Source organism: Nomia melanderi, chromosome 5 (genome assembly GCF_051020985.1).
Source record: "Nomia melanderi isolate GNS246 chromosome 5, iyNomMela1, whole genome shotgun sequence".
NCBI classification, from domain to species: Eukaryota; Metazoa; Arthropoda; class Insecta; order Hymenoptera; family Halictidae; genus Nomia; species Nomia melanderi.
In genome coordinates this window covers 6,483,788-6,511,127 of record NC_135003.1, presented here as the reverse complement: position 1 = coordinate 6,511,127, position 27,340 = coordinate 6,483,788, and the positions used below count along the sequence as shown (strand labels likewise).

Sequence of the window (27,340 nt, the reverse complement as noted above, 5' to 3'; positions counted from 1 at the left end):
TTGATACACCTTGAAAAGAATATTTAGATGCAATTCATATAATTTTATTGGTTTTATTAATATTTTAGTGTTTTTTTATTATAACCAGGATAGATTAATTAATTTATGGCGCTACAGTTGAGTATGCAAGTACCAGTCTCCTTATTATAATAGTTCATATTAATTTTTTTAAGAGCAACTATACTTCTGGTCATTGGTGTCATACTTCATAGCTGTTCTCCATCGGAAGAATCGCGTATCATATTACTCTGTCAGTCGTAATTATCTATTCCTTTGGGTTTTCTTATTATTAAACATTATTTAAACAAAATTCTTGGAAACATTGAAAACGTTGAGTTACTGTTATCAGTATATGGCAGAAAAAGTTATTAAACATTGAGTGGTAAGTATCACCTTGTAATAAATATTATTGAATGGGCAACAACGTTTACACATTTCGATTTTACGCGGTCTATTCGGGTTAGCTATGGGACAGCATCCGAATATTCGAGTAGCCGGGTACCTAACCCGAACTCGAATTAGAATCAATAAAAGTACTCTCATTATCACACAAAAGTGGTACATTTCTAGTGCTGCACGTGGCATCTTCATCCGAGCCATTCGATAAGTGATTCTATACCTCGCTGATATCGATTAATCGATTCTGTTTCAGTAAGTCGCATTTTCGCTCTTTCAAATTCAAATAAGTCCGTTAACATTCAAATACATTCTATTTTATTTCCATTAATCTATAAATTGTCGCTCTGTTTATATACATATACCAACTAAACAATATTTTGGATACTTATCATTTGAACAGATGTTATTAACAATAATTTTCTAGTTCCCTGCATTACTATATATATTCAACAATAAAAATATATTCTATAATTTTTATTTCCAATATTACATCATATTGGGACTTCTATTAAATAATTTATAAGTGTATTCAAATAATAGTTTATTCTCTTTCGCTGTAAAGTCTTCCTTTTAATTTACTCTCTGTGTGCGTTAAAGATGACGCATTTGAACCAAGCTAAATAATAAAAAGAAATTGTTTATCAATTCGTACTCATAATGTACACGTTTAATGTTCAAGTACGATAATTGTTCGATTATCAGTTTAAATATTGTTGCGTAAAATGAAGAGCTGAAAATTTGAACGAAGGGGTTGCGGAGAGGGCGATCTTTGCCGAAGATCAACGAAACGGTTTCGGGCGAGCTATCGATTCTAACCGAAGACTTCCGGAAATAGCCGAGGTCGTGAAAGTGACGTATGTACGTCAGTCAATGTGGGCCGACCCGCGTATCGTCGGTGAAGTTCTAAAATTTCAGAATTCGTTGCGTCGGGAAGAAGATCGCTAACGTCACGATACAAAATCATGAGTTTCGTTCAGTAAAGTCTAAGAGGGATCCGCGAGCGAGGGAAGCGGCTCACTGTCGTATGTTCGTATACATTGGTGTGAGAAAAATTGCTGCCCGTATACGTGTGCGTTAGGGTCCCGATCAATCTTCAAGTTCATGACCCCGCGCTTATTTGGTTAATTGGATTTATTCGTGATTGAATCCACGCTGAATTGATAGCGTTTCGACAATTCTTCTCTCGTGAGGTATATCTCGAGTCACTCCTGCCAGGATCGATCACCGTGACCTAACCTTGAAATCGTCACATATCCCGACCGAGTTTCCGGAGATAATGCTTCCGTGAAAGTCACCGTTTCTCTTTCCTTGCAGATTCAACTCGGTGGTCACCTACGGGTGAACAGAGATGGCCACCCCACAAACACCAGGTAAATTATCTCCTTTGTTCCCGACTTGTAATTCATCCTCTAGTTGATCTGTCATGTTGACAGCAACTAATAAGAAAACAACAGAAATCGTTCATGATTTTTTATTTGTCACGTGTCATTCGTTGTGTGGCTAACTGTGTTGCAACTAACAGCAGTTTCATTCAGAAAAATTCATTCGTCAAGTGTTATGGAAAACAAAAAGAAATGTCTGTTTTTCCAGGTATGGATCCCTGGGTGATCCAACCCAGGGAGCGTGCAAAGTACAGAGAGCATTTTGAGTCTTTGAAGCCGATTAATGGTGTTGTCACTGGAGAACAAGCAAAAGAGTTTTTGCTTAAGTCTCAACTTTCACCTAAGATACTCGGGCAGATATGGTATTATATATATCTTTTGTTAGTGTACTTTGACATTTACCATTGTTTATTAAGTGATCTGGAAGTTAATTGTGGCATTTTACAATTTTATATTCATGTTTATGATGATGACATATAACCATATTTAATCTTTTAATTATTGATATATTATTATTTTAAAAACAAAGATTCACAAGTAAAATTTTTTATCATTACTATTCACAATTAAATTTCGTGTATTTTAATATATATATTAACTATGTAATATGATAATTTCTATGCAGGGCTTTGTCAGATACAGATGCAGATGGTAAAATGGATATAAACGAGTTTAGCATTGCTTGTAAATTAATTAATTTAAAATTACGAGGCTTTGAAATTCCCAAAGCATTGCCACCAATTCTGGTGCTGAGCTTAAAGACGCATTCTGTTAGTAAGTATACATGCTAAAACTTAATAAAAAATCTTTTAACTAAATATTATGCACTATGCACTTTACTGTATTTGTATGTGTGTTTAGGTGATAATAGTGTGTCAAATTTAACAAATGGAGCTGCCAATATACCCCCACACAATAATGTTGCTTCTTTAGTGAATTTAACTGGGCCCCCACCAGTCCCGGTACAACCTTTAATTGATGGAATGCCCATGGCTGGATCAATTCCACGTCCTCTTATAGGCCCACCACCATCAAACGGACCACTACCTGGACATCAAATTAGACCAGCTTCACCAATGACTTTACCAGGTAATTAAATTAATGTGTTGTTTTAATCTTTAGAGGATACTCAAACATGTGTGCACATTATGAATCTATAAACTGTCATGGGATTCATATAAACCTTTACACTAATAAAAAGTACTATAGGTCACAGCAGATACAATATTGTGACTTGATTAATTTTATAACTATTATATATTGCATAACAACTAGATATATTGTATTCAAGAACGAAAGTAAGCAATCTTCTAGCCATTACCGATACTGTTATCATTAATAGTTTTTGTAAATAAAAATCATCTTAACTAATGAGCAGCATTATTTAGCATTATTTTACTTATGCATCATACTACACAGCATCACGACAAAATAGACAGAATGTGGCTGCCACTACACATGCCACAACTCACACAGCGTCAAAGCCACCTGCTCGACCTGCACCACCCTCTGTGGGTATGTTATAAGAATTGGATGTTTGTATATGAATGATTATGTCTGGATCTTCTCTTATTTGATTTTTTCTTTAAAGCTTATCGAAATATTACAATTTTTTCATTTTATTGAGCGACATAATCGATAGTATGAAATAATATGCTATTGCAATATATGCTTTAAAACTTTGAATGCAAAAATTCAGTTTTGCATGAGAGATAAATCGCCATATTTTAACTATTTTCAGCATATATTATATTTGATATAATGTATAATAAAACTATAAATCAATGATTATTTTAAGAATTTCGAATTATTAATAAAAGTGACTGATTGATACATATATATTTTAATGTGAATATAGTATTATATTTCTTTTACAGTGTTATTAAATATTATATACTACATGTTTGCTACATATATGTAGGAACACGAACACATATCATTCAACTTATACTTTCATTCTTCCTGTCTGCATACTCACCTAAGAAGTTATTTTTAAATAGCATTTATTATACACTGATCTATTGTCAATATAGGCATTACGCTTATGTGTATATGTGTTTTAATTTTAAAATTTTAATTTTATATCACAATTGTCACAGTGGCTTTGTTTACTGACCATGCATATGTGTATACATTTTACTCTACTGTGCTTTTTTTTTGAAGTTACTTACACTTATACAACATTTATACAATAATATAATATTTGTGCTGCAAAAAAAAAAGGAATCGTGCCTTCTACAAGTACTACTACTACTACTTCCACTACTACTACCCCTAGTGGTGGTCCTCCTCAAAGACCTGCACCACCCACAAATATTGGTATGTCTTAAGAAACAAAGGAAATTTGTGAAAAATAGATATTGTTTCTTTGAAAATAAAATAGATCAGTCCGCATGTGAACTTAGGTATTAGTTCCTTATATTTCTAGAACTATACATTCAGGCAGAGAAATGATTCCTTTTTGCATCATATGTCACAATATCATCTTTATTCTTTGTTCAAAACATCACAACATCGTACACTTTGTGTTGAAAATCATCTCCATGAATTATATGTATACATGTGTATGAACATATACTATTATGCTTCGATTTTGTATTTATTGCAAGGCTTTGTAATAATTTGAGCTCAAATTTGTTGTATTTCGTTTTATAATCTATTATCTTATTTGCTAATATTCTGTATTTTTTTACTGTATCTTATTGCATTGAATGTTTAACAGTTAAAATAATGTAATGTTGAATTAAGGGATACTACACGTTGTATAATTTCAGGGGCAAATTTTATACCTGCTACTGCTGGTCCTCCACCGAAACCTGCACCACCTTCATTTCCCAATAGTCCAGTGGCAGCTGGAATGTCACCAGTGAAAGTATTACCTGTGTCTGCTACACCAGTGGTTCCTCCAGTTCAACCAATACAACAAATGACTACTTCTGCCATGGGTAAACTTAATTTATTTTTAACATTTAATTCAATCTTCGTTTTGTTTGCTCTTTATTATTTTTTACAACTTGAGCAGATCTGTACTAGTATATATATTGTTTATATATCTGATTCTTTCTTTACAGATTTACTTGATTTTGATTTACCAGGTATTTCTAATGCAATAACACATTGAGTGTTGTAGAGAGTACAATATTATTGATCCCTTTATATTTTTTTATCGTTAAATAATGATATTTATATTTCTTTTTAATGACGCCTTAGTATTTTATAACACCGAGTCCTTAAAATTATTTTTTCTGGTATCAAATTCTAATACCTGTAATACTTATAAGATAATGTTATAATGTAGGGCTATCAGTAATACCGTTTTTGTAAGATATCCTACTATACTGGTAATCTAATTGAATTGTTCTTCAGTCATTTATGTAAATAAAATTGGTACTTTTTAAATCACTAATTTCAGACTCATCTAATTTAGTAAAGCTAACTATTTTATTGTAATTATAAACGTTCAGATTAAATTATGTAGTATATAATTTATTTTAAACAGGTATGTCTGCAATAGCACCAATTGCTCCTTTAAATACAAATCCAACTCCAATTGCTGCTTTCGGTATGGGACAAGCATTACCAATGCAACCACTGTGTACTGCTATGACTGCTCCAATTGGTGGTTCTACCATTGTACCATCTGTTGCAGCAATACCCACTGGTATGTAAACTTTGAAATATATTCGATTAACTGATATATTGATAATTTTATGTACATTAACTTGTATATCACTGTTGTTTCAGGAACTGGTGTAGTGTCAACTCCTCCAGTTGTAGGTTTACCCCTAGTATCATCAACCACAGCAAGTGGTGCATTAGTAAACGGTGTAATTGCTCAGACACCAGTGTCGACAAGCACACCATTAAGTACAACAGCACGCCCACCAAGTATAGATAGAGTGGGTTCAGTTGATTCACAACATAGTCAGCATAGTCAGCATTCAGTGGGTTCTCCACAGTCTGTAGAATGGGCAGTGCCACATCAGACAAAATTAAAATATACTCAGTTATTTAATACTTGGGATAGAACACGAACTGGTTTCTTGTCTGGTCCTCAGGCTAGAAATATTATGGTGCAATCACAATTGCCTCAAAAGACACTCGCAGAAATATGGTACAGTAACATAGTTATACATGTTCGATAAAAGCAATTGAATTGATAGTTTTTAGTGTCTTTATAGAATATGATTATTTTATTAGGGCGCTCGCGGATATGGATTCCGATGGTCGTTTGGGCTGCGACGAATTTGTGTTGGCAATGCATTTATGTGATATCGCTAAAGTTGGCGAGAAGATACCTACTGCACTTCCAATAGAATTAATTCCACCTGCGTTCAGACGTCAACGACAAAGCAGTTTAACACTTTCACAGGGTGGGTCAGATAATGTGGATCCATCAGCTGGAATGCCACAGGTGAGGTCCATTTTCATATGAGTTTAGATCTTAAAACTTTTTTTATATTCTGGATTTATTTTTTTAAGACTTCCTTTGAAGATAAACGTAAAGAAAACTTTGAGAAAGGTCAAGCGGAGTTAGAGCGCAGGCGCAAAGCATTATTAGAAATTCAACGTAAGGAACAAGAGGAGCGCGAAAGAAAAGAAAGAGAAGAAGCTGAAAAACAAGAGAAAATTAGGTTAGTGAATCTTGTTTTGAATTAATGTTCCCTATATTAATGTATAAATGTACATAGGTTAGAACAAGAAAGACGTAGGCAAGCAGAAATTGAAAAGCAAATGCAAAGGCAAAAAGAAATCGAACAAGAGAAAGAAGAGCAACGTAAACGAGCTCAAGAACAAAGAGAAGCGGCACGGAAGTAAGTTGAACTTATATTTAAAAATTGTTATTGGACCTTACTGATACAAGTTCATTTCATTTTACAGAGAAATGGAGAGACAAAGGCAGTTAGAATGGGAAAAACAAAAATCACAAGAATTACAAGCACAGAGGCAAAAAGAGCAGGATGTATTGCTTAAGTTGAAAGCGAAGAATCAAACGTTAACGATTGAACTTGGAACACTTGTAAGCATTCAGTCATCAGTTAAACAATCTCTATTTATATAACGTACACTGCGTAATTTATTATGTATTTTGTATAGAATGATAAAGTAAAAGAGTTGTCGCAGAAAATTTGCGATACTAGAGTAGGTGTCTCCGGTGTAAAAACAACTATCGATGGGATGCGGTCAACTCGTGATGCACAATTACAAGAGATGGCTGCCTTGAAGAACAAACTTCGTGAACACAACCAAAGATTATTAGCTTTGAGTCAAGAAAAGGCTCGCATCGAAGCAAAGAACAAAATGAACGCAGCTATGGAATCTGCTGGACAAGAGGCTATTAAAATGGCATTTGACAATAAGCAGATCACCCTTAAGCAAATGAAAGATAAGATAGCTGATTTGCAACAACAGGTACGCTTCCTTTAATTTAAACCGAAAAGAAGGTATATGTAAACATGTGTAGTAAATTTGTATTTAAAATACAGTACTCTTCAAACACATATTTATGTTGATAGATTGAAGCCAAAATGGCTGACATCGAAAATAACAATGGTCAACTTCAAGATATTAAGACACAGATTCAAGATTTAACAACCGATTGTAAGAATCTTTATGTTTCATTCGAAGATAAAAAATTAAAAGTCTTAGAGCTTAGAGCTGGTGGCGATACCGGTGGTGGAACCGATTATACATCTGCATGGAATGACAATGCTTGGAATGATACTACTGAAACAGCTAATGATAATACTTGGCCTGTTAGTGATACCACTACAACTACCATGGTAGAGGAAACTACTCCAGGAGTTATGAAATATAGGGCTTTATACGAATTTGTAGCCAGAAATCAGGATGAGATATCATTTCAGCCTGGTGATATTATTTTGGTAATTGTTGTAAAGATACGTAAACATTATACATTGATACACAAAATAAACAATTTGTATATAAAATAGGTACCACCTGTTCAAAATGCCGAATCGGGATGGATAGCTGGTGAAATTCGAGGTCACATTGGTTGGTTCCCTGAGTCTTATGTTGAACAGGTAGATGCTGTAACAGGAAATGACAATGCTTTCATACAGCAAGACAGCGTCGAGAAAAGGACTTTAGAGTTAGTGAAATACTAAGTATATTAATCATTGAAAATATTTGGAATTATTGCTTACTATATTATTAATTGCAGAGGAATAGCTGAAGTTCCTGAGAATGTATCCGATGCTGGTTCATTAGGTGGAGAACCTCCTATTGTTGAACCTATTACTCCTACTCTTGGACTAGGTATAGCTTGTGATGTCCAAGTAACAACTCTGTTTCAATATCGACCTACCATTGATCAACATCTTACCTTTGAGAAAGGAGATATCATTAAAGTTATCGAACAGCAGGTAAGCATAATTTGTGCATACATGTCATTTAATCAAATGTTATGATGTTTGAAATTACACATATAGACATATCAATATTAGTTTGAAATCGATCAAGACATTCAGTTACACACATTATTATTTAATTAATTAGGGTGATTGGTGGTATGGTACATCTAGTACTGAAGCCAGTGGTTGGTTCCCCAAGTCATACGTCAAAGAAATTGCTTCCAATCAAGCAGCAGTGGTTGATGGTCTTAATGAGTACTATATGGCTTTGTATGCATATACCTCCACAGAACCTGGAGATCTAACATTCAATCAAGGAGAAGTTATATTGGTCACTAAGAAAGAAGGAGATTGGTGGACTGGTAGCATAGGAGGAGATAGAAATGGAATTTTCCCTGCTAATTATGTAGAAAAGTGTGATGCCCCAGAACAGGTGCAATGATTTTTTAGTTGGCTATTTTAATGCATCGAATTTTTTATTATATTTGAATTTTGCGACTTCCTTCATAGTAATAGCAAGTAGTGAGATTTTTTAATCTAACGCGTATGTAACATTAACCAGGATACCTCTGTACTTACTAATGTGACTGAAGCAGTTACGTCTGTTGAAACGACTATGACGACTGAGCCGACGACAGACACAATGACAACTAGCCAAGCAGCTTTGGTTAGTCAAGCAACGCTGGTTTGTAATATTTTGTTTTCATATTTTCACTTTGTACAGTCTCACATCAAAAGTATATTTATTATCCTGCACTGTGAAATATCATGCCATGGTATAAGATGCTTAATTTAACATTCTATGTATGCATAAACATATTATCTTGCAAAAAATACAGTAAGCTAGATTTGCTATATCCATGTTTAGCAAGAGGAAAAGACTGCTGAGCAGCTCGAAGATGAAAGATCAGCTGCTGAAGATAGAGCAGAATTGCCAGACTTTAGTGCAATGGCAGCACAGCAGGTAATTAGTATGACAATGGCTTATGTATGTGTATTATGAAAGTGTGCAGTATTTGTTATATTTCGATAAATCTTAATTGCTTTCCATTTTATCTTCATTGCTGGCATCCTGTTACTACAGTATGTTAAGGTATTCTATCTCCTACGAAACACAGCTTTGTAAAAAGCTTCCCTTATTTCTAATAAATATTATACATATAAAATAGTAAAGAAAAAGGTAGTAAAATGTTTTTAAATGTTTCATTCTGTTTATTTCTTCTTTTTTTATACAGCGGGGTAGGAAACCTGAGATTGTACAAGTTCTTGCACCATACCAAGCTACCAGTTCTGAGCAATTAAATTTACAGAAAGGACAGTTAATAATGATACGTAAAAAAACAGATAGCGGATGGTGGGAAGGCGAATTACAGGTTCATATTAACTGTATTCTTTATGTCAGACAAAATACCAATACTTACTAAGTTTACTACTCTTTTTATAGGCACGTGGTAAGAAAAGACAGATTGGATGGTTTCCAGCATCTTATGTTAAACCTTTAACTAGTAGCAGCAATCGAAGTACACCAGTTTCCCATGGTTATCAAGATTCCCCAACAGATCCAAATGTTGGTAAGTAATCATCAAATTCTATGTTTGTTCACTTATGCTCATTTATTGTGGTACATTAAATACAAAAATATATTATTTTTATAGAGCGCGTTATGGCATTATATCCATACCAAGCTCAAAATGAAGATGAGTTAAGCTTTGAAAAGGGTGATGTTATAGTTGTAACCGCAAAAGAAGATACAGCATGGTGGAAAGGCGAATTAAATGGAGTATCTGGTGTATTCCCCAGTAATTATGTATCATCAATGTGTAAGTATTCTTCTTTTTTTATAGTCTGCTTGAAATTCAGAATTTAACGAAAACTAGTTTCTAAACGATTATGCTTATGTTATTGTCCATCATTAATGATTATAAAATGATGTTTCACTCGACTGTACGTAGCAAAAGAGCGCTATAAAGTTGTATGAAACTATGAAACTTAATCATTGTAGTACAATTTTGATCTGTGATATACGGATAGACGGACAACCGTCAGGTTTAACTTTTATTAATAATTAATAACATTTATGTGCATTGATAATGTATATATCAAAGTGTTGACTATGTAAACTGTAATTCATCAAGACGGTCGTTTAGTAGGACCAGATAAATAATGATTTGTTAGTATGTATATGACAAAATTATTTTACCTTTAATAACGTGTATTTGCATATTTTATGTTGCTTATATTATTTCCATAATCTTATTTTAATATGATTGTAAACATATTTGCATTTAAGGTATTTGTGTCCATATAGTTGCTTTCTTATTTAAGGAACTTATAGGTTACAGACATAATTAGGAGTATTGGTACCAAACACATCAATCTGTTGAACTTTCAGTTCTTCTTATACTAGATGTAAACGTTGACTGCTACTATCTTCGGTCTATAAGAACTATATCTTAATCTGTGACAGTATGAACACAATGCGTTCTTTAAAGATAATTAGTCACAACAGGTGTTGTGTGTGCTTCCTGCTCTGATATGGCTGCATTAAAATTAGCACTTTCGCTTGGAAAGGTGGTACATCTTTAATGTACTGTAATTGTTATTTCATTTCTGGTCTATTTATAATCGGTAGTTTGAAGTATAAATTATTAGAGCAGAATACTTTCTCTATCGTACAGCCTGCCTGTTTGCCTGCATGCCTGCCTGTCCGTCCGTCTGTCCGTTTGAGGTAGCTGTTTCATTCTATCACAAAACATTCGATAAATCCATTACACACATTCAATAGAAATATAAATTTATCTTATATTATATTATATATTTTGATTCAGAATCATATAGCATTATCATTTTCAATATTTACATTTGCATTGATAGTTTATAATTTAGAATCCAGTAGTGATATTAATAGAAAATGTACGTAATTGAAAATATTATGCAATGTAAATGTGAAGAACAGCCTGTTCAACAAGTTTCTGTAAGTAAAATTAGTGTAATATGATTTTAATATTATTTTTTTTCTTTATTGTGTTATGATTAATTTGTTTTCAAAATGTATCCAAAAAGTAGTCTATTTACTGTTATTACAAAATGAAATAGCTACTTCAAGCAAGTCAAACTTTCATTTGACAGAATTTCTCGAATCGATGAATCCTCTTTACTAATTGTTATCTTTCGCCTCTGCTTAATATGCAGCATAAAGGATAGCAGAGCAGCACCGCAACATTGCAGGCTAAAATAAAAACATCAGAAGTGCAATAAGAATGATAGCAGACTCTACGCTCAACACAACGTGTTGCAACCGACAAGTCTCATCGCCGGAGACAGTGAGCATAGAAATGAAAGAAAAAAAGAGAGAAAGACTCAGGGCTGGTTCTTCATTTCTATATTACTTTGAATTACATGCAAGCCTTTTCCCTCTGATACGGGGTCTCCTACTCGTTCCTTTATTTTCATTATCACTCGAATTGTTACCATGTGTCTCATCGACCGTTATACTTAAAGCTATTGAACCTCTATGTACGGTTCCAAAGCGGATATTATTGTGCAGTATTTATAAACGTATGCGTACATAAGAGCGCTAAATATTTAAAACAAAAAGAAAATGAAGTTTTATCGTAAATATCGTTACGACCACCTGACGTGTGCACCAAATTCTACCTCAACCCTCTACTTTGATCCAAAAAGTCCAAAGCTGAGGCAAATATGATTTCTTTGTCTACTTAGAATAATATCTAATACCACCAATGCTTAATATTTCGATCAAATGTAAATTTGTTTAAAACATTCTATTTTTAGAACATGTTGACTACAGCTTTTATTCATACTAGCACTTTCAGCCCGAAACTTCATTTTGCAAGTAAATAATACCGTTTTTCTTCTTTAAAAAAAATGAAACGTTTAAAAAATGACTTGGATAAAAAATTATATTTGATGATAGATCAGTAGCGAAATGCTAGTACTTTCTACTAGAAGCAATGACAATAAGTATTGAACTATCTATCTGTAAAACATTCATACTATTCTATAGAGATAAAAAAACGTTCGAACAGCTTTGTGTGTAAATAAAAACGTACAAAAAAAGCAAATTGTGCAGTAAAAATAAATTCTTTCTAAATGACGCTGATGTCGGGCTTAAAGTGTTAGGCCAGTTAGAAAAGTAGATACGCTAATTGTTAATTGTTATTTCAACTTTTGGTAACCAATTCCCTTGAAGGAAATATAGCATTAACAAATTTTAAATACTGCCCTTGTTTAATTTTTTTATATATAAGCAGCATAGCATATCATTTGGTGCGCAATACAGATGGTTTGCACAGTTATTCTACTGCGCCAAGGCCTAGTGCAAAAAGATTCATAGCAGTTTAAAGTATGAACATACGAATATCATTTTTCTGCTTGCCTTCGATGTAAAGGGAGAAGGAGTTGTTGAATCGTTAGGTAAATATTCTGCTCGAAATTTTATTTCACCATGCGAGTAAATGAAGAATCTGTTATAAATGTATAAATATTACTTATTTAATCTCAAAACATTAATAATCAGTTATGGAGTTTATATAGTTTTCTTTTTAAATTCAAAGTTTTATTATTAACATAGCAGTTAAAAAAAGAGATAACAATCTCCATAGAATGAACTAAGAAAATTAAAATATTGCTCTCTTTTAAATCAAATGCGTTTAACCAAATCTATTGTTCCTATTTATTTATTCTATACATAGTTATTGTTTGTTTCTCTTTAATTCGTCTAGTAATATACGATGAGAGATGATGTGCTCCTTCTTCACAGCCTTCTATTATAGAGCCTAAATCATCATTAAAATATCAGTAATAACAATCATAAAGATATACATAGTTATTATCACCACTGGTGGGAATGATTTGTTAAGTAATGTTACATGATCGTAAACCAGCTTTTCCATCAATCTATTCCTGAATATGGTAGTTTATAATTAACTAAACGTAGGGTATCTTATCGTGTTATGTTTAATAGCTGACTTCTTTTTACTTTTATTCTTTATGTTTATGGACATAATATAATGAATCCCGATACTGGAATACTTAAATCATCATTGTGTTAAATAATCATGTTATTGTTTTATAGGATTATCATTGACCTAATTTATCGTTTCTGTTGAAATCCACTGAGTCTTATTGATAAGACTATAAATTGTTTCAATACTCTGTTCTTTTTTAAGTGTTAAATTTTTTATTGAAATCTTTTACTCTATTTAGTAGAATGAATGACTTAGTGTACATTTTTGTGTTCAGTTAGAGTTCATTCCATTAAATATATCAGGAACTTGATGGAATATCTAGTTTCGAAAAACTGCAAGAACCAAGCGCACAGTAGACCAGCATATTTATACACTGGTCGATCCTTTTACACGTTCTATATGAGTTTTTGCAAGAAAGGTGTATAAATATGCCTGGTCCTATGAGAAAACATTGTGTGCTTAATATTAAATATTCTAGATGCGCCCGTAATCTTGTAATCTTTATCTAAACATGTTGATAATTGTGTAAAGCAAGTTATGCAACTGGTTATATACTTAGATGAAATACTTGTGTAATGCTAATCCTTAAGATTGTTACTATTTGCAAAAATATCCATATTGTTTGTTTGTTGTAATATCGAATCTCATTACGAATCTCAATTGTGTGTGATCTATTCATGAGTGAAGGACACTGTACGGGTGTGAACAAGTTCAGATCGCTGTGTATTTATTAACAGATTTCGTTCACACTTTATGTGAATATACTCTGGATCTTTACACGTATGCATATACATGCCGTTCTTATACATATGTACACATATCCATACATATAAAAACGTGTTCGCAAAACTGCTGATTGAAATAAAGTATCTGTCCGTTGTAAAGTATCGTTGTGTATAGCGACTCTCTATTATTTGGCGATACCTAACTACTAATTTAAATGTTAACAAAATTATTTTGAACTAACATTTTCATTTTTCTTCTATTATGTTCGATTCTGAAAACCTTCATCTTTTAAAATTATCATGTTCTAAGTAATTTGTTTATTACTCCCCTTTTTTATTTAAAGATAGTAAAGCACAGATAAGGAGCAATAAAAGTACAATAAACAATTTTTGCATACATTTTATGTGTAGCAAATGAGATGACAACTGACCTAACATTTGGATTGGATTCCATAGAAAGAAAGCGTCAAGAATATATCAAAGAACTTATTACAACTGAACAAGCATATATAGAAGATATGAGACTTGTTCATGAGGTACTTGATTGTTGTGTTGTATAATTATATCTGTATATCCGTAACAAAGAAGGTAAAGAATAAAATCTGTTTATAGGTATTTGAAAAACCTCTTATTGAGAGCTTGGTTTTGACTGTAGATGAGGTGGACAAAATATTTGTTAATTGGAGAGATATTATTGCCTGTAATGAAAACTTTTTAAGGTAGTTAGTTTTTAATAAATCATTAATATGATAATAATAACTTTGATTAAATTTATTTACTTAATACTTTTTCAGAACGTTAAGAATACGAAGAGATAACAGTGAAGGGGAAGTTGTAAGAATGATTGGAGACATTTTGTGTGAAAATGTAAACATAATTTATTTTTATATTACAGTTCTGTATTTTTGTTAACATTCATTATGTATTCTAGATACCCCGAATGTCAGCTTATATCAGATTCTGTAGTTGTCAAATATCTGCCGCTGTATATCTTCAACGACTAACCGAAACAGTGCCAGAATTTGTTAAAGTGGCACATACTTGTCAACAAGACCCCCGTACAAAAGGAATGCCTTTAAGTTCATTTTTAATAAAGCCTATGCAAAGGATAACAAAGTATCCTCTTATTATTGGCAAAGTAATCTATCTTCTAGTAACATTAATTTTTATTTAATATTTTATTTTACTCATGTTTATCATAATCATTTTAGATTTTAGAACACACTTCGGTTGAACATCCAGACAGACAATACCTTCAAGAAGCATTAGCTAAAGCGGAAGAATTTTGTACTCAGGTGAACGAAGGAGTTAGAGAAAAAGAGAACAGCGATAGATTAGAATGGTTACAAACGCATGTGGCCTGTGATGGTCTGGAAGAGCAACTTATTTTTAATTCTTTAACTAATTCCTTAGGTCCGCGAAAACTTCTTCACTTCGGCATCCTTCATAAGGTACTATAAAACAGATGATACATTTTTTTAAATCATCAAAATTTGTTTAACATGCACATTTATATTAGGCAAAAAGTGGGAAGGAACTTGTTGGATTTCTCACAAATGATTTTTTGTTATTTGCTCAACCAACACTTCCAAAAAAATCTTTCCCCAGTGGACAACAATTCTCATTTGAGAGAAATGAACACCAAAAGTTTAAGATGTATAGGAAGGTATTTGATACCACCATTAGTGATAAATTTAGTAATATGAGTATGTTCACTAAGGTGTTTTTATTTTACAGCCAATATTTCTGAATGAATTGTCGTTCTTAGGAGACTCAGATACAAATGGAAGTGTTAATAGTTTAAGTTGGGGAGAGGGTACAGAAAACTCAACAAAAATACTCAGGTTAAGAGACCAGAAGAAACCAATAATATTATTAGCCCCGTCGTCAGGTGAATGTTCTTTATGGACTAGAAGAATTACAGAAGCAAGAAAGAAATTTTTGGAAAATGAGAAGACTCGTTTACAAAGGCAGAGATCAAGTGAGTTTTATTCTTTTTTTTCTAATTTATACATATTATCGTTTGTGACATTGTGGTTTCCTTGGTATCATACGTCCTTATTTTATAATGACGACTTTTTCAATTGTAATGTAAGGTGTACTAAGAATTATATGTTCCATTATTTATCAGCATTTAATTATAATTAATTTGGCATATAATAACATGTATTATGTGTGAGTAAACAGAACTGGCACAGTTTGGAGCGTGTGGCAGAATTCTCGTTACAGTACTTCAAGGTTTCAATTTAAAGGCAACACCTGGTAAGCAAACGTATGTGCTTGAGGTGTTTCTTCTACCTGCATGTGCTTCCCGCTTGTCTATAGTTGTTTGGTATCTTTAATTCTTTCTTCTACTAGCATGTTATAAAACGAAGCAGAGCAGACTTATTTACCAAAAGGAATATCGTCGAAAATTTCTACATTCATATCATCACTTTCTAACTGTATAATATATTTTCCTACTAACAAGTATCTGGCATGATTATAGTTCGCAGGAGACCACCTCAGGGTAAACTTTGGTTAGTAGTTGTGGAAGCTGAAGATATTATAATATCCAAGAAAGGTAAAATATTCTGCTTGCATGCCGTTTGCGATTTAACATTCAAGCTGATGCTGAAATAGCTTGCTTCCCCATTTCTGCAACATTTGAAGTTAACAATAATGCATTGTAATTTGTATTGAGATTGTAGTTAATGGTAGTATTTAATAATATTAAATTAATAATTAATAATTCCAGTAACACTGTTATGATACACTAACTTTGAACTTAACAATATGCGTATGGTGTTTTGCACATGTAATTATGCATTCCTTAACATTAAATGATTTCTATTAACATAATATCTTTTATATTATACAATTTAATGAAAAATAAGTCGCGAGAACGAAGAGCCTGGATATTTTTGGTGTGTGAATAAAGTAAAAGGCTATTGGGTATATGATCTTCAAATAACATTAAAATCAGGCTATTATGTATCACGTGACTTATATTGCATATAAATTCAAGGAGAAAAAATTAATGAAAGAATTTTTTTAGGAAAGTGCAATACATTCTGTAAAGTAAGTATGGGTTCACAAGAAGAGAGAACAGGTGTTGTGTCAGGAACAGATTGTCCTTTATGGGATGCCTCAATGCAATTTCAAGTGAAGGATGTACTTGAAGACACTCTCTGTATCACAGTATTTGATAAAGGCTATTATAGTCCTGACGGTAAAGATAATTTTATAATTATTCAGAAAACACAATTAAGAATCATTTAACATATTAATTGTTACTTCTTACAGAATTTTTGGGTCGAGCAGAAATAAGGGTTGCAGATATAATGAGGGACAGTAGGGATTCATGTGGACCAATCCAAAAACGCATTCGCTTACATGAAGTTGAAAAAGGTATCGTTGTGTTGAAACTGGATCTACGATTATTTGGCAATCGGCAGAAGGACATTTCGTTCACAGGTAAACAGACAATATAGTTTGTATAATTCATATAGTTTTGATATAGTTTGTATAATTCATATAGTATGATTTCATACATAGCAAGAATTGTTTTCTTTAAGAATAATTACACACTTATGCTAGGTTTATGTAATTGATGATACTAGATAGAGATCCATTTTTATAAAAGTATTTATTATACGTTAGAAAACTTGTTAAGTAAGGATTACCTGATACGATCTTCGTTATATGGGACTGGTATCCAATGCAATTCTGGGAATTAATTTATTAAATAAATATTTTTTTTATTTTTCATACTTTACATATCATAAGAAAACCAAGAATGAATCGTTCATGTTTAGTCTTCCTTAGAGGTAGTTATTTAAATTCTTGTCAAACTACAGTATTATGTAAGAAATTTATATAAGAACGCGATATTTGTAATTTTACAAATAGATATATTGTTATTATAACAATGATAGTATATAATAAAAAAGCATTTATTTTTTGTATTAAATATTATTTAAAAAAATGTGGAGCATTTAAAAGGGCATTAGTATAAATAAAATGAACACAAAGTAAATAATTTAAGAATGATTTATTGCATGAATACTTATGATATAAGTGCAATTATTAACGACAGTTTTAATTACGACAACAAGTTTGCGATAAAATAAATAGTTTAATGTACACCGTTCATTCAACAACTGTGACTATGCGAAAATGCGTAATGTATAAATACGTATTGACATGTACAAAAAATGACGATGTGTATTCTGATGATATTTTATAAATTATTATAAAATCTATGATTAAAAAAATAGATAAATTAATATAAATATAATGATTTCTTGTAATTATGTTTAAAACGATTACATGCAAAGTGGTGCAAGTGTAGCTGATGAATATTTCACACAGCATTGCATATAACTTATAATTATTATTCTGCCTTATATAAAATTACATGTTTAATTCTATTAACCAATTTAATATTCAGTCTAAGCGAATGACTTGCACTATGTTGCATTTAATCCTACCCACCCAGTACGATCTGTTCAATTCATAAAAAATTATTTGAATATTCAAATTTGTATAGTTAACTTTGATCCCCCCACGAAGCAACAAACCTTCCCAATCACCAACGTTCAAAGTTTCGAGATATTTAGTTTTTTTCTTTCTTTTTTGCGACGTTCCAGTTAGCATTACCCTTCATACATTATGTATATTAATGCAAACCCTTGTCCTTCAGAAATTGTTTACAAAGTTTATGAAAACCTTACTTTCTGAGCCAAAGAGACTAGTAATGCCAAAAAGAACGTCATGACAATTAACAAAACTCTCGAAACTACGACATTCTCATTTAAATAACATATTTTCTAGCCATTAAACCTATTCCTTCATCAAACGATTGGACCAGCAGACTCCTGTACTCCTACCTCTGAATCTGCACCAGTGGACTCCCTTCGTTCTGACCTGTCTAAGTCTTCTGTAGGAAACTCATAAATTGGTTTGAATCCACCAAACAACTGTGGTTTGAAGTTCTCAGCGTCAAATTCATTTTTCTCTGTCTGCGTCTCTTCTGCGTTAGAAGTGTCTTCTGAAGAATCATGCTCTTCATCAGATTTTCTATTTAGAGTAGGTTCCACAACAACAACACTCCAGCCGTTCTTAGTGGGTGCTTCAGCGCTGACACTAGCGACGAATGGTGCCATGAAATTTTGCGGAGAGGGTGCTGAACTGGATGAACTGGACGGTTGTTGCGAAGGCAACAAAACAGGTTTCTGTTCGTTACTTTCAGTTTTAGAACTTTCTTCATCTCGTACGTCTACATCAAGACGATGAGAGGCGTGTGCTGTTGGCGTATAGACATAAGCGATCGGCGTAGAAGATGGCAACGATGGCAGCCTATGAAGAGTCGCTGAAATGACATCATTCTTCCTTGCTGGGAAAGGAACAAAGTCTTGTAAATAGGGTATAACATTTACGCTAGAGTCTTTGTCATCCTTTTCTTCGCTGTTCTCTTTCACAGGTTCTTCCTCTTGACGCTGATCATTGGGCACCAGTATAGGCGTCTCCATCATTCCATTCGTAAGAACAGAAGGGTCAGGGCGTTCTAAGGGATAAGGAAAATCAGACACCACTGGTCGTCCACTGAACAAATTATGAATCGGAGGACTTTGCTCTTCAACTATATCTTGATCTTCATTATCCTGGAGAAGCGTTTCTGGCGGCAGAGGTCTGTGAGGACCACGCGTTCCTACTACCACACTTTCATCTTTTTCTCTAGAATCATCTGGATGTATATTGACTGCAGTGTTCACAGGATACACTACGTAAACTGGAGGGTCGGGCATTGTTTTCCGGGTGTCGAACTTCCTTCTGTTCGCCTCTTGATCGGTCACAATCTCTTCTGATTCATCGTTTGCGCTTGGACTGTTAGATTGCAGGTTTGTCTCCGCGTTGTCTTCCTCGAATGTTCCATGTTGCTGAATCATTTGAAGGGTGGTTACATGTGACGGTTCCGCCGTCCTACGTTTTGGATATAAAAGAGGTCTGGGTGGCACTTGCGGGGGTTCTTCTGAGTAACGATCTGATCTCTCCTCCTCTTCCAAGCGCAATTTTTGGCTGGACAGTCTCTGAAGTGATTTGACTTCTTCCTCTCCTCTAGAAGTGGCTGGGACCGAAGGGAGACGAAATCTCTTGACCGTAGACTCTGGATCCCTAGGAGAAACAACGCTCTCAGATTTTGTGGAAGCTGCACCTGCTGCAACTCTAAGTGCGTGAATTGGTGGTGGTGGAGGATTCAATCTCTGAAGATAAGATGGTGGTGGAGGTAAAGGTCTTCTTGTAGGAGAATGAACCTGTACAGGTGGCCTTACTCTTGTGGGATAAACTTGACCAGCAGGAATAGTGCCGATAGATTCTGAACCGCGGTGTCCATGAGATGTTTTTGCATTGGGTCTGAACTGTGGCAGAATGTTTGGCAAATTGGAGTCAGGATAAGGTCGTCTTCTTATTCCCAGGTCTGGAGGAGAAGGCATTGGCTGTTTTCCACGAGGTGGTAATGGTAGTCTCTGCGGTCTTGGATGGTCGGGTCTCGTGGTACCTCCATGATGATAATGGTAATAAAACTGTGGTGGAGGTCTTGGTCTTTCCGCCGGTGGAGTTAAGTTCTCTGAAAGCTGTGGCAAATGTTCTTCATCGGGCATAGGTAAATCCACCCTAACAGGTTTGTTTGTGGTAGAAGAAGGTGTAATCTCGTGTATAGTCCCATCAGCTTCGTTTATAACAACGATGTGCTCTTCAACAGGCTGTTTGGGTTCGTCTTTAGGAAAAACTACGTAATTAACGTCTTTATCATCTTTTTTATCATCCGCCTGTTCTAAAAGCACTGTACCTTTAACAAGCGTACCTTGAGTTTTAGATGGCTCTATTTCATTGTTAGTTTTTTGGGTAACAGAAGGATTTGGTTGTCTCCACGTTTGAGCAGCATAAATAGGATTATTATCTAAAATAGATACCGAAGATAATCCAATTGTTCCCTGATGACCTTGTCCATCATAGTTACTCTTATCGATTGGTGTGCCATACTGAGGTCTAAAAGAAGAATCGATTCCAGTCGAACCACCATAAAGATTCTCTCCAATTGCTGTGCCCAATGAATAGTATCCACCTTCTACATTCTGTCTATTACCAAGAACAAAAGACACCGTGTCCTGATCCGGTGGTATGACAATGTTACTGGTACTCTCTACTAAAATTCCACCCAAACCATTTGGTCTTTGATTAATGATTGTACTTGGTCTGTAACCTTGGTTCATAATTACATTATCGGCCACACCTTGTCTTCTATGATCATTTTCAAAAGTTATTGGGAGTCTAGGATCCTTGTCCAAAGGCATTGAAGTCACTGGACGTTGTGGTCGCGGTTGAAATGCTAAAGAATTACTTTGGTATGTACTTTCTTGAGGGATTAGCGAAGAAGCTGTAAAAACAGAAGATGCTATCGATGATGATGGTGCAGTGGTAGTTGTTGTAGTAACTGTTGTAGCCTCTGGTGTCCCAGCAGTCGTCATTACATTACTAACAGGAGGAGGTGTAATAGGTAATGTGCTAGTTTTAACGATTTCATTAGTCGATTCCTTCACCGGGGCATAATCCTTCATATCCTCTTCGCCGATTTCATAATCCTCGTAAGCATCAATGTATTCATCGTGATGCATAATTGGTTTCTGCGGATCTTCATTATGAACTATATTATTTTGTCCCTGCTGATTGTTATTATATACAGAAGCTTGCAACTTCTCTATTGGTAGAATGTCTTCGTAGTCATCTAAATGATCCATAAATCGCTTAGGAGTAGTAATTGGAGGCTTCCAAGTAGTTACAACAGGTGCCTTTGTGGATGTGGCAGCAGTGGTACGTGGAGGTGGAAGGGTTGTTGTAGTAGTGGTGGTAGTAGTAGTAGTTGTAGGTGTAGGCCTGGCGGTTGTAGTAGTGGTAGTACTAGGAATAGTAGATAACACTGTTGTGCTAGGTGCCATTGTTGTTGTTGTAGTCTTCGGTACATACGGTTTTCTAGTTGGATAATAGAGAACAGTTTCTCCATGATAAGGTTTATGATTGTAGGTACTATAGCTGTTCGAACCGCTTTGGACCTTAGTGTTTGCATATGAACTGGATATCAATGGATACTTGTCTTTACCATATACTTCAGACGAATAGTGAATGGGAAGATTGAGAAAATCATGAAAATTTGGCGAATACGGATTGATCTCATTAGGACTGACATCCACTGTCTCCTTGTTCTCAAGCTTCTTGTTCAAATAAGTAGCAGGCTCCTTTGAGAAATCTTTGTTATTCCGTTCGTCGTCTTTTACATGGTCCTGGTAACGAGTAGTATAATTTAAAGCTTTTACAGGCGGCGCTTTTTCAAAGTCGATCTTCCCGGTAATTGGATCCTTTTCCAGCGAAAACGGTCTACCACCGTTGAAGGCGAAAGGGTACGGAAGGTGATAACGCAGAGCGTCTTCTTCATTCGTTGTCGACAAGGCAACAGTGCTCTCCTCAGCGTCAAGATCCAGGTCAAGGTCATCCAGCTGCGACGTTCTCGCCAAAGCCGGAGAAGATTCAATCTCTTCCAGCAGAGACTTCGATGGATTATTATCTATGTGGCCACCCATCAGGTACTCCGAGGATGCACTTGCCACGTAGATTATAGCGAGCACCAGTGCCAAAAAATTGAACTGCATTGTTCTCTCCATATCTAAAAAAGCATTGCATAAATAAAAAAAAAATATATCACTCATGAAACATACAATACAGTTATTTATGCACATGATGAAGTATTTTATATGCATACTAGATTTACATTACTATTGATGACGTAATTAATAATTTAAAGAAAAAAGTATTTATATATCTAACTACAGATAATTTTAAATCACAAGAACATTGTAGCATTCAATCGTTTTCTATATAAACGTAAACCTTTGCAACCAAGGTCATTTGTAGGTCATTTTATTGTAGTCTCAGTCCGTACCATACAGTATTTTAAAATATAATATCAATAAAACTGTATAATTATTTAGATCAGTTCATATTACATACATTCATATACAGCTTTATGCTGAGTGTTCACGTGCCTCGTTTTTCTGGGCTACGAGTTTATCAGGCGGGCAAGTAAAAGGGGCCGGAAAGGAGTACGATCCTCCCTTGCGTCCTACATTGAATATATCTGGACATGGTCACGGACGTGTATGCGGGATACGTGCACGTTTTATAGTACGCCCACCGGATTTGTCTTGTCGTGCCATAAATAAAGTTACTGTAAACGCGTCAGCGGCTTTTGCATCAAGCCATTCCAAATTAATTCAAAGTGAAAATCAAACTCAAAATTTTACTATTTTTCTCCAGAAACTTTCTAAACTTAACTACTAATTTGTATAATAATTACATCTTGAACTTTTAGAAGACATTTTTATTTATTTACTTATTATTATCTCTGGATCATTGTATCAATTTATTAACATTCAAAATGCCAAACAACCTAAGTAATATACAATACCTCATAAGAAAAATATAATATAAAGCAAAAAGTCCAGAATGGGCCGTTCTAGCTGGCATCCCAGTTTTCTTAGTGGCAAGGCTTAAAACGATGAGCTTTCTACTCTACAAATTTCGAATCATTCTCTAACACCTCATAAATACTTCGAGATGTAAACGATCCAATTAGCAAGTACGGGAATCAAGTTCGTCGATCGCGTGTAAAACCGAAACCCTCAGTTCCCGGCAATTACCGTTCATTGTCCGCGATGTAATTGCGGGGTCTTTAAGGCGTTCGAGCCACTGTCCGTAATTAACGGGCTCTCCTAATTGTGGAGAGCCATCGCATCGCATTGCTACAATGGAATGATAAACAAGGACAAGCTGCTACATCTTTCATCAAGCGGAATCGGGTTCCAACGCGTAACGGGTCTCTTTCGTTCTCTCCTTCTTCCTCACGTTCGCCGATCGGCTTCCTCTCGTTTCTGGCTCTCTCACATGGCATTCCAGGAGCCTTTGTCGAGGCTCCGCCGCAATCGAGATTGCTGTATTTGGCATTAGCATTTCGTTACTCGCACTTTCGAGGGAGCTTTCGTTGTCACGGTGAAGACAAGACGCGACACATGATCGAGAGGAAATTCCGCTTTGTCATTGAAAAGAGTTTCGCCGAAAGACGTTTTCATGATGATGCCTGGCAAATGTTTATAAACGGGTACTCTTTCAGGATTTGAGATTGAAAGACACGCGATGGTCGTGTACTGTTATCTGTTGTGCTTAAATGTCCTTTGGTTTAGTTGGTCTTCATTGGTACTTGTTTTGTTTGACCTTGAACTTAAATCCTGGGATAATGGGAATTTCTCTAAATATATTGATAAAAGAAACAAATATCATTGATGGTGGAGTTAAAAATGAATTAACACTAGAACTATCAGATGGGTCGCAATGACCCATACCTGATTTCTTTCTTTGTACTTATTAAAAAGGTATAGATGCTTCTTTGAAAGTTAGTTTAAGTGCTTGGTAGTTCTACTGCCATAGAATAGGACTAATTGCAGAAGTATCTTATCAAGCAAAATCAAACAGATTTTGTTTACGTGGGTTGACAAGAAGAGAAAACTCGGGCACATCCATCAACTTGAACGTATTGGGTTGTATCATAAATCCGTAGCATTCTTTTATTAAAAATAAAATTCACTCGCTTTGGCTTTGGATTTATGTTGAATATTTTATATTCTTCTACAGCTTTTTATCTTCTGCTACGTGGGAATTCTTACACTTATTGAGATAAATACTTTCAAAGTGAATGTAAATAATCCAGCTAGCTACAAAGAAGATTCTCTCAGCGATTCTACGATTCAAAAGTGATAATTTTAATTACAGTGACACTAAATTTTCACTTGATATTAGAAATTTCTTAATACGTTGTACGTTTCATAATTAATCCATAATACGTCTAATAATATTATAATGAATACAATTCATAAAAGGAAAAGTTGTCGAACAGTACGTATATACAACACAAACATTATAACATCATAAAAAGATATTCCGGAAGAAACGCTACGGCCTCATGATACAATCCAACGCAACTCTCGAGGACCATGAAATCGTCCAAGGTCTTTCGCTGTCCGTGACCATAATATTCGTGGCTAGGATGTTCGTGACCGTGACCGGCACGGTGATTCCTAGCTCGGTGACTGGCACACGAAACATTTCTGTTTCGTGTATGATGTTCGCCGATGACCTACTTCTACCTCTCGGTTTCGGGGTTTCATCCTCGAGAGCTGTTTCGGGTACAGGGTCATGAATCATCCGCTTTTCCGTGACCAACACCACGGAAAGAATCCTCGACCGCTCAGAAATTCTCTCGACCTCATTCCCCGAAATATTTGAATTTTATTAATACGACAGAACTACATTTTATACAATTTATTCTTGCCCCCCGTCTTGTCTTTGACGCTAGTAAGTATTGGTTCGATACAAAAGTTTTGACGTCTGTTTATAAGAAATAAAAAGAAAAGTTCTCAACTGTTCGCTAGCTAAACCAAAACTAATTAAAACGAAAAAAGAAGTGTCCTTTATACGCGTTATAATAGTTTAAAAACAGATGTTATTTGTTTCAAAGAAAAAGATTCTTTTGTTAACCACGTGCAAAAAAAACGTCAAAATTTTTGCGTCAACCCAATATCTATTTCTGTGTAGGAAGAAGGAGACGAGTAGCCAGCAATTAACAGCACCTTTCTTTTCTGTTTCAAAATAAAGAAATGAAATCAGAACGTTACTTCTATCGGGAAGAGAGTGTGGTCGAATCCTCGTTCTCTTCTTTTACTCTAACGGCTGGCGTTTGCTTTCTTTTCTCAATTAAGGGATGCCCGGCGACCGATGCAAATCGGAACAAGCAACCGGTTCCAGATTCAATTTTTAACACGGCCGGGATGGCGCTTATCGCCCATGTTTTTATGCTATTTCACTGAACAGTTTGAGACTTTTAATGCGGCGCAAACTCGGCCTAATTATAACGGTACAACGATTGCAGAATATTCTAATTGAACGTTGACGGGAAGCCGCGATATCCTTATCGGCAGTACTCATGGGTAACAATATTCGAATCGTTCCGCCTGATTTTGGGAGTACACTATTTTGAGCTACAAAACTGTGCTACATTGATTAAAATTAATCTTAATTAATGGAATTAAATAGAATCATTTCAGTAACAGTACTGATGCGACTTTAACTCAAAGCATGATTTTTTCACTATACATCATAAAGGAAAGAATGGAAAAAAATACTTGGTGAGAGATATTTTTCAAAGCCATATAATGGTACTTTATGGTGCAATGCATTTTTTCACGACCTTTCTAAATACAATTTTTTCTAATTTATGCTTAAATCTTCGTTTATGTAACTAATCAGCTGATGCGTACCAACAAATTTAATAGTTTAATAAAAATACTACTAAAAATGGTAAAATCATGTGTCATTCCAAATGGAATTACATTCATTTTCAACTACCTGTAGATTAAGTAAGAATATGAAAAGTTTCGTTAGCATATTAGGGATTTGCAACAGAATGAAAACTAATGCAGTGCATTCTAATTTCCAATAATCCTGAACATCAATTTATTTCTCAACTAACAAAGAACAAATTACCTTGACCAAACGACGAATTCAAAGTCAACAAACTCTGTTCTCCAGTCGCTGAGGGAACGACGCTAGCTGCGACGAGGAATCCTGATCACTCACAGCCCCATGCGAACTCTCTTTCGCACACCCTCGGTTCTTTTCCTCGCGAAGACAGATAATCGAACCGCGGCCACGAGAAAGACAATTGAACGCGTGACGTGTCCACGGTGCCCCGTAGCCCTGATAGAAGGTCACACGTCGACTGAGGTGCTTCGACAACCAGGTGGTAGCAGGAAGGCGACGAGGTGACGGCGAGAGGGCGAAGAGGTGGAAGAGGCCCGCGAGCCAAATGATACAAGAGCAAGAGGAAATTCCGACGAAAGAAAAAGATGTTTCAGGAAGATTCTCCCATCGACGACGTCACTCTGCACAGAATGAAAGTACGCTGTTGAATTTTAATAGGATCTAATTTCGTGAAATGGGCAGCCCATTGGAAAAACTTTCGATACCTTTTGCATAAGCAGCGTTACACACTTGGCCGTGAGTAAGACAAAAAGTTTCATCAATTTTCTTATTGCACGTTTCGTTCACTATGAAAATAAAAGATCTACAAAACGTTTATTGTCCATTTAAACTGAATTAAAGAAAATTCAAGTTTGCTCTACGTTTTTTAAAGTATAACGTTAAACTTATTATTATTTTCTGTGTCTCTGGCATTACTTTAAACATTTTGATTTTACTTTTAACTCAATTGAATCTTTAATAAAGGAAATGAATTCTCCTTATTGAATTGTGCATAAAAATGTATGCGGCCATAATGTACTTGCAATTTGCTCCAATAACAAGCAGAATGTTTACAATTATTT

General features: G+C 34.7%; 2 protein-coding genes across 2 annotated transcripts; one reads left to right on the top strand and one right to left on the bottom strand.

Annotated features, from left to right (window-relative positions):
- The first annotated feature begins 1,238 nt into the window (after positions 1-1,238).
- Positions 1,239-18,769, top strand: Dap160 (dynamin associated protein 160). Its single transcript, XM_076368068.1, has 36 exons — positions 1,239-1,589; positions 1,714-1,769; positions 1,990-2,143; positions 2,407-2,555; positions 2,643-2,870; positions 3,201-3,296; positions 4,005-4,100; positions 4,556-4,726; positions 4,853-4,876; positions 5,281-5,442; positions 5,526-5,895; positions 5,982-6,195; positions 6,264-6,415; positions 6,473-6,595; positions 6,663-6,801; positions 6,879-7,193; positions 7,298-7,666; positions 7,736-7,893; positions 7,966-8,167; positions 8,301-8,588; positions 8,718-8,840; positions 9,024-9,119; positions 9,391-9,528; positions 9,600-9,726; positions 9,811-9,975; positions 14,283-14,407; positions 14,484-14,590; positions 14,666-14,738; positions 14,803-15,009; positions 15,083-15,322; positions 15,391-15,537; positions 15,609-15,852; positions 16,059-16,133; positions 16,909-17,082; positions 17,157-17,327; positions 18,687-18,769. The coding sequence occupies exons 2-36, from the start codon at positions 1,748-1,750 to the stop codon at positions 18,746-18,748; spliced, it is 5,706 nt and encodes a 1,901-aa protein (XP_076224183.1). The 5' UTR covers positions 1,239-1,589; positions 1,714-1,747; the 3' UTR covers positions 18,749-18,769.
- On the bottom strand, positions 17,939-26,872 carry LOC116430969 (uncharacterized). The gene is made up of 2 exons (XM_031985777.2): positions 26,502-26,872; positions 17,939-22,572 (listed from the first exon to the last, which is right to left on the bottom strand). The coding sequence occupies exon 2, from the start codon at positions 22,568-22,570 to the stop codon at positions 18,707-18,709; it is 3,864 nt and encodes a 1,287-aa protein (XP_031841637.2). The 5' UTR covers positions 22,571-22,572; positions 26,502-26,872; the 3' UTR covers positions 17,939-18,706.
- Between the last annotated feature and the right edge of the window lie 468 nt (positions 26,873-27,340).

Coding starts and splice junctions, on each gene's coding strand:
- Dap160 (XM_076368068.1), top strand. CDS start 1,748: ATGGCCACCCCACAAACACCAG. Junction 6,416..6,472: donor GAAAAACAAGAGAAAATTAG/GTTAGTGAATCT, acceptor AAATGTACATAG/GTTAGAACAAGAAAGACGTA. Junction 17,328..18,686: donor GAAGGACATTTCGTTCACAG/GTAAACAGACAA, acceptor CATATTTTCTAG/CCATTAAACCTATTCCTTCA.
- LOC116430969 (XM_031985777.2), bottom strand. CDS start 22,570: ATGGAGAGAACAATGCAGTTCAATTTTTTGGCACTGGTGCTCGCTATA.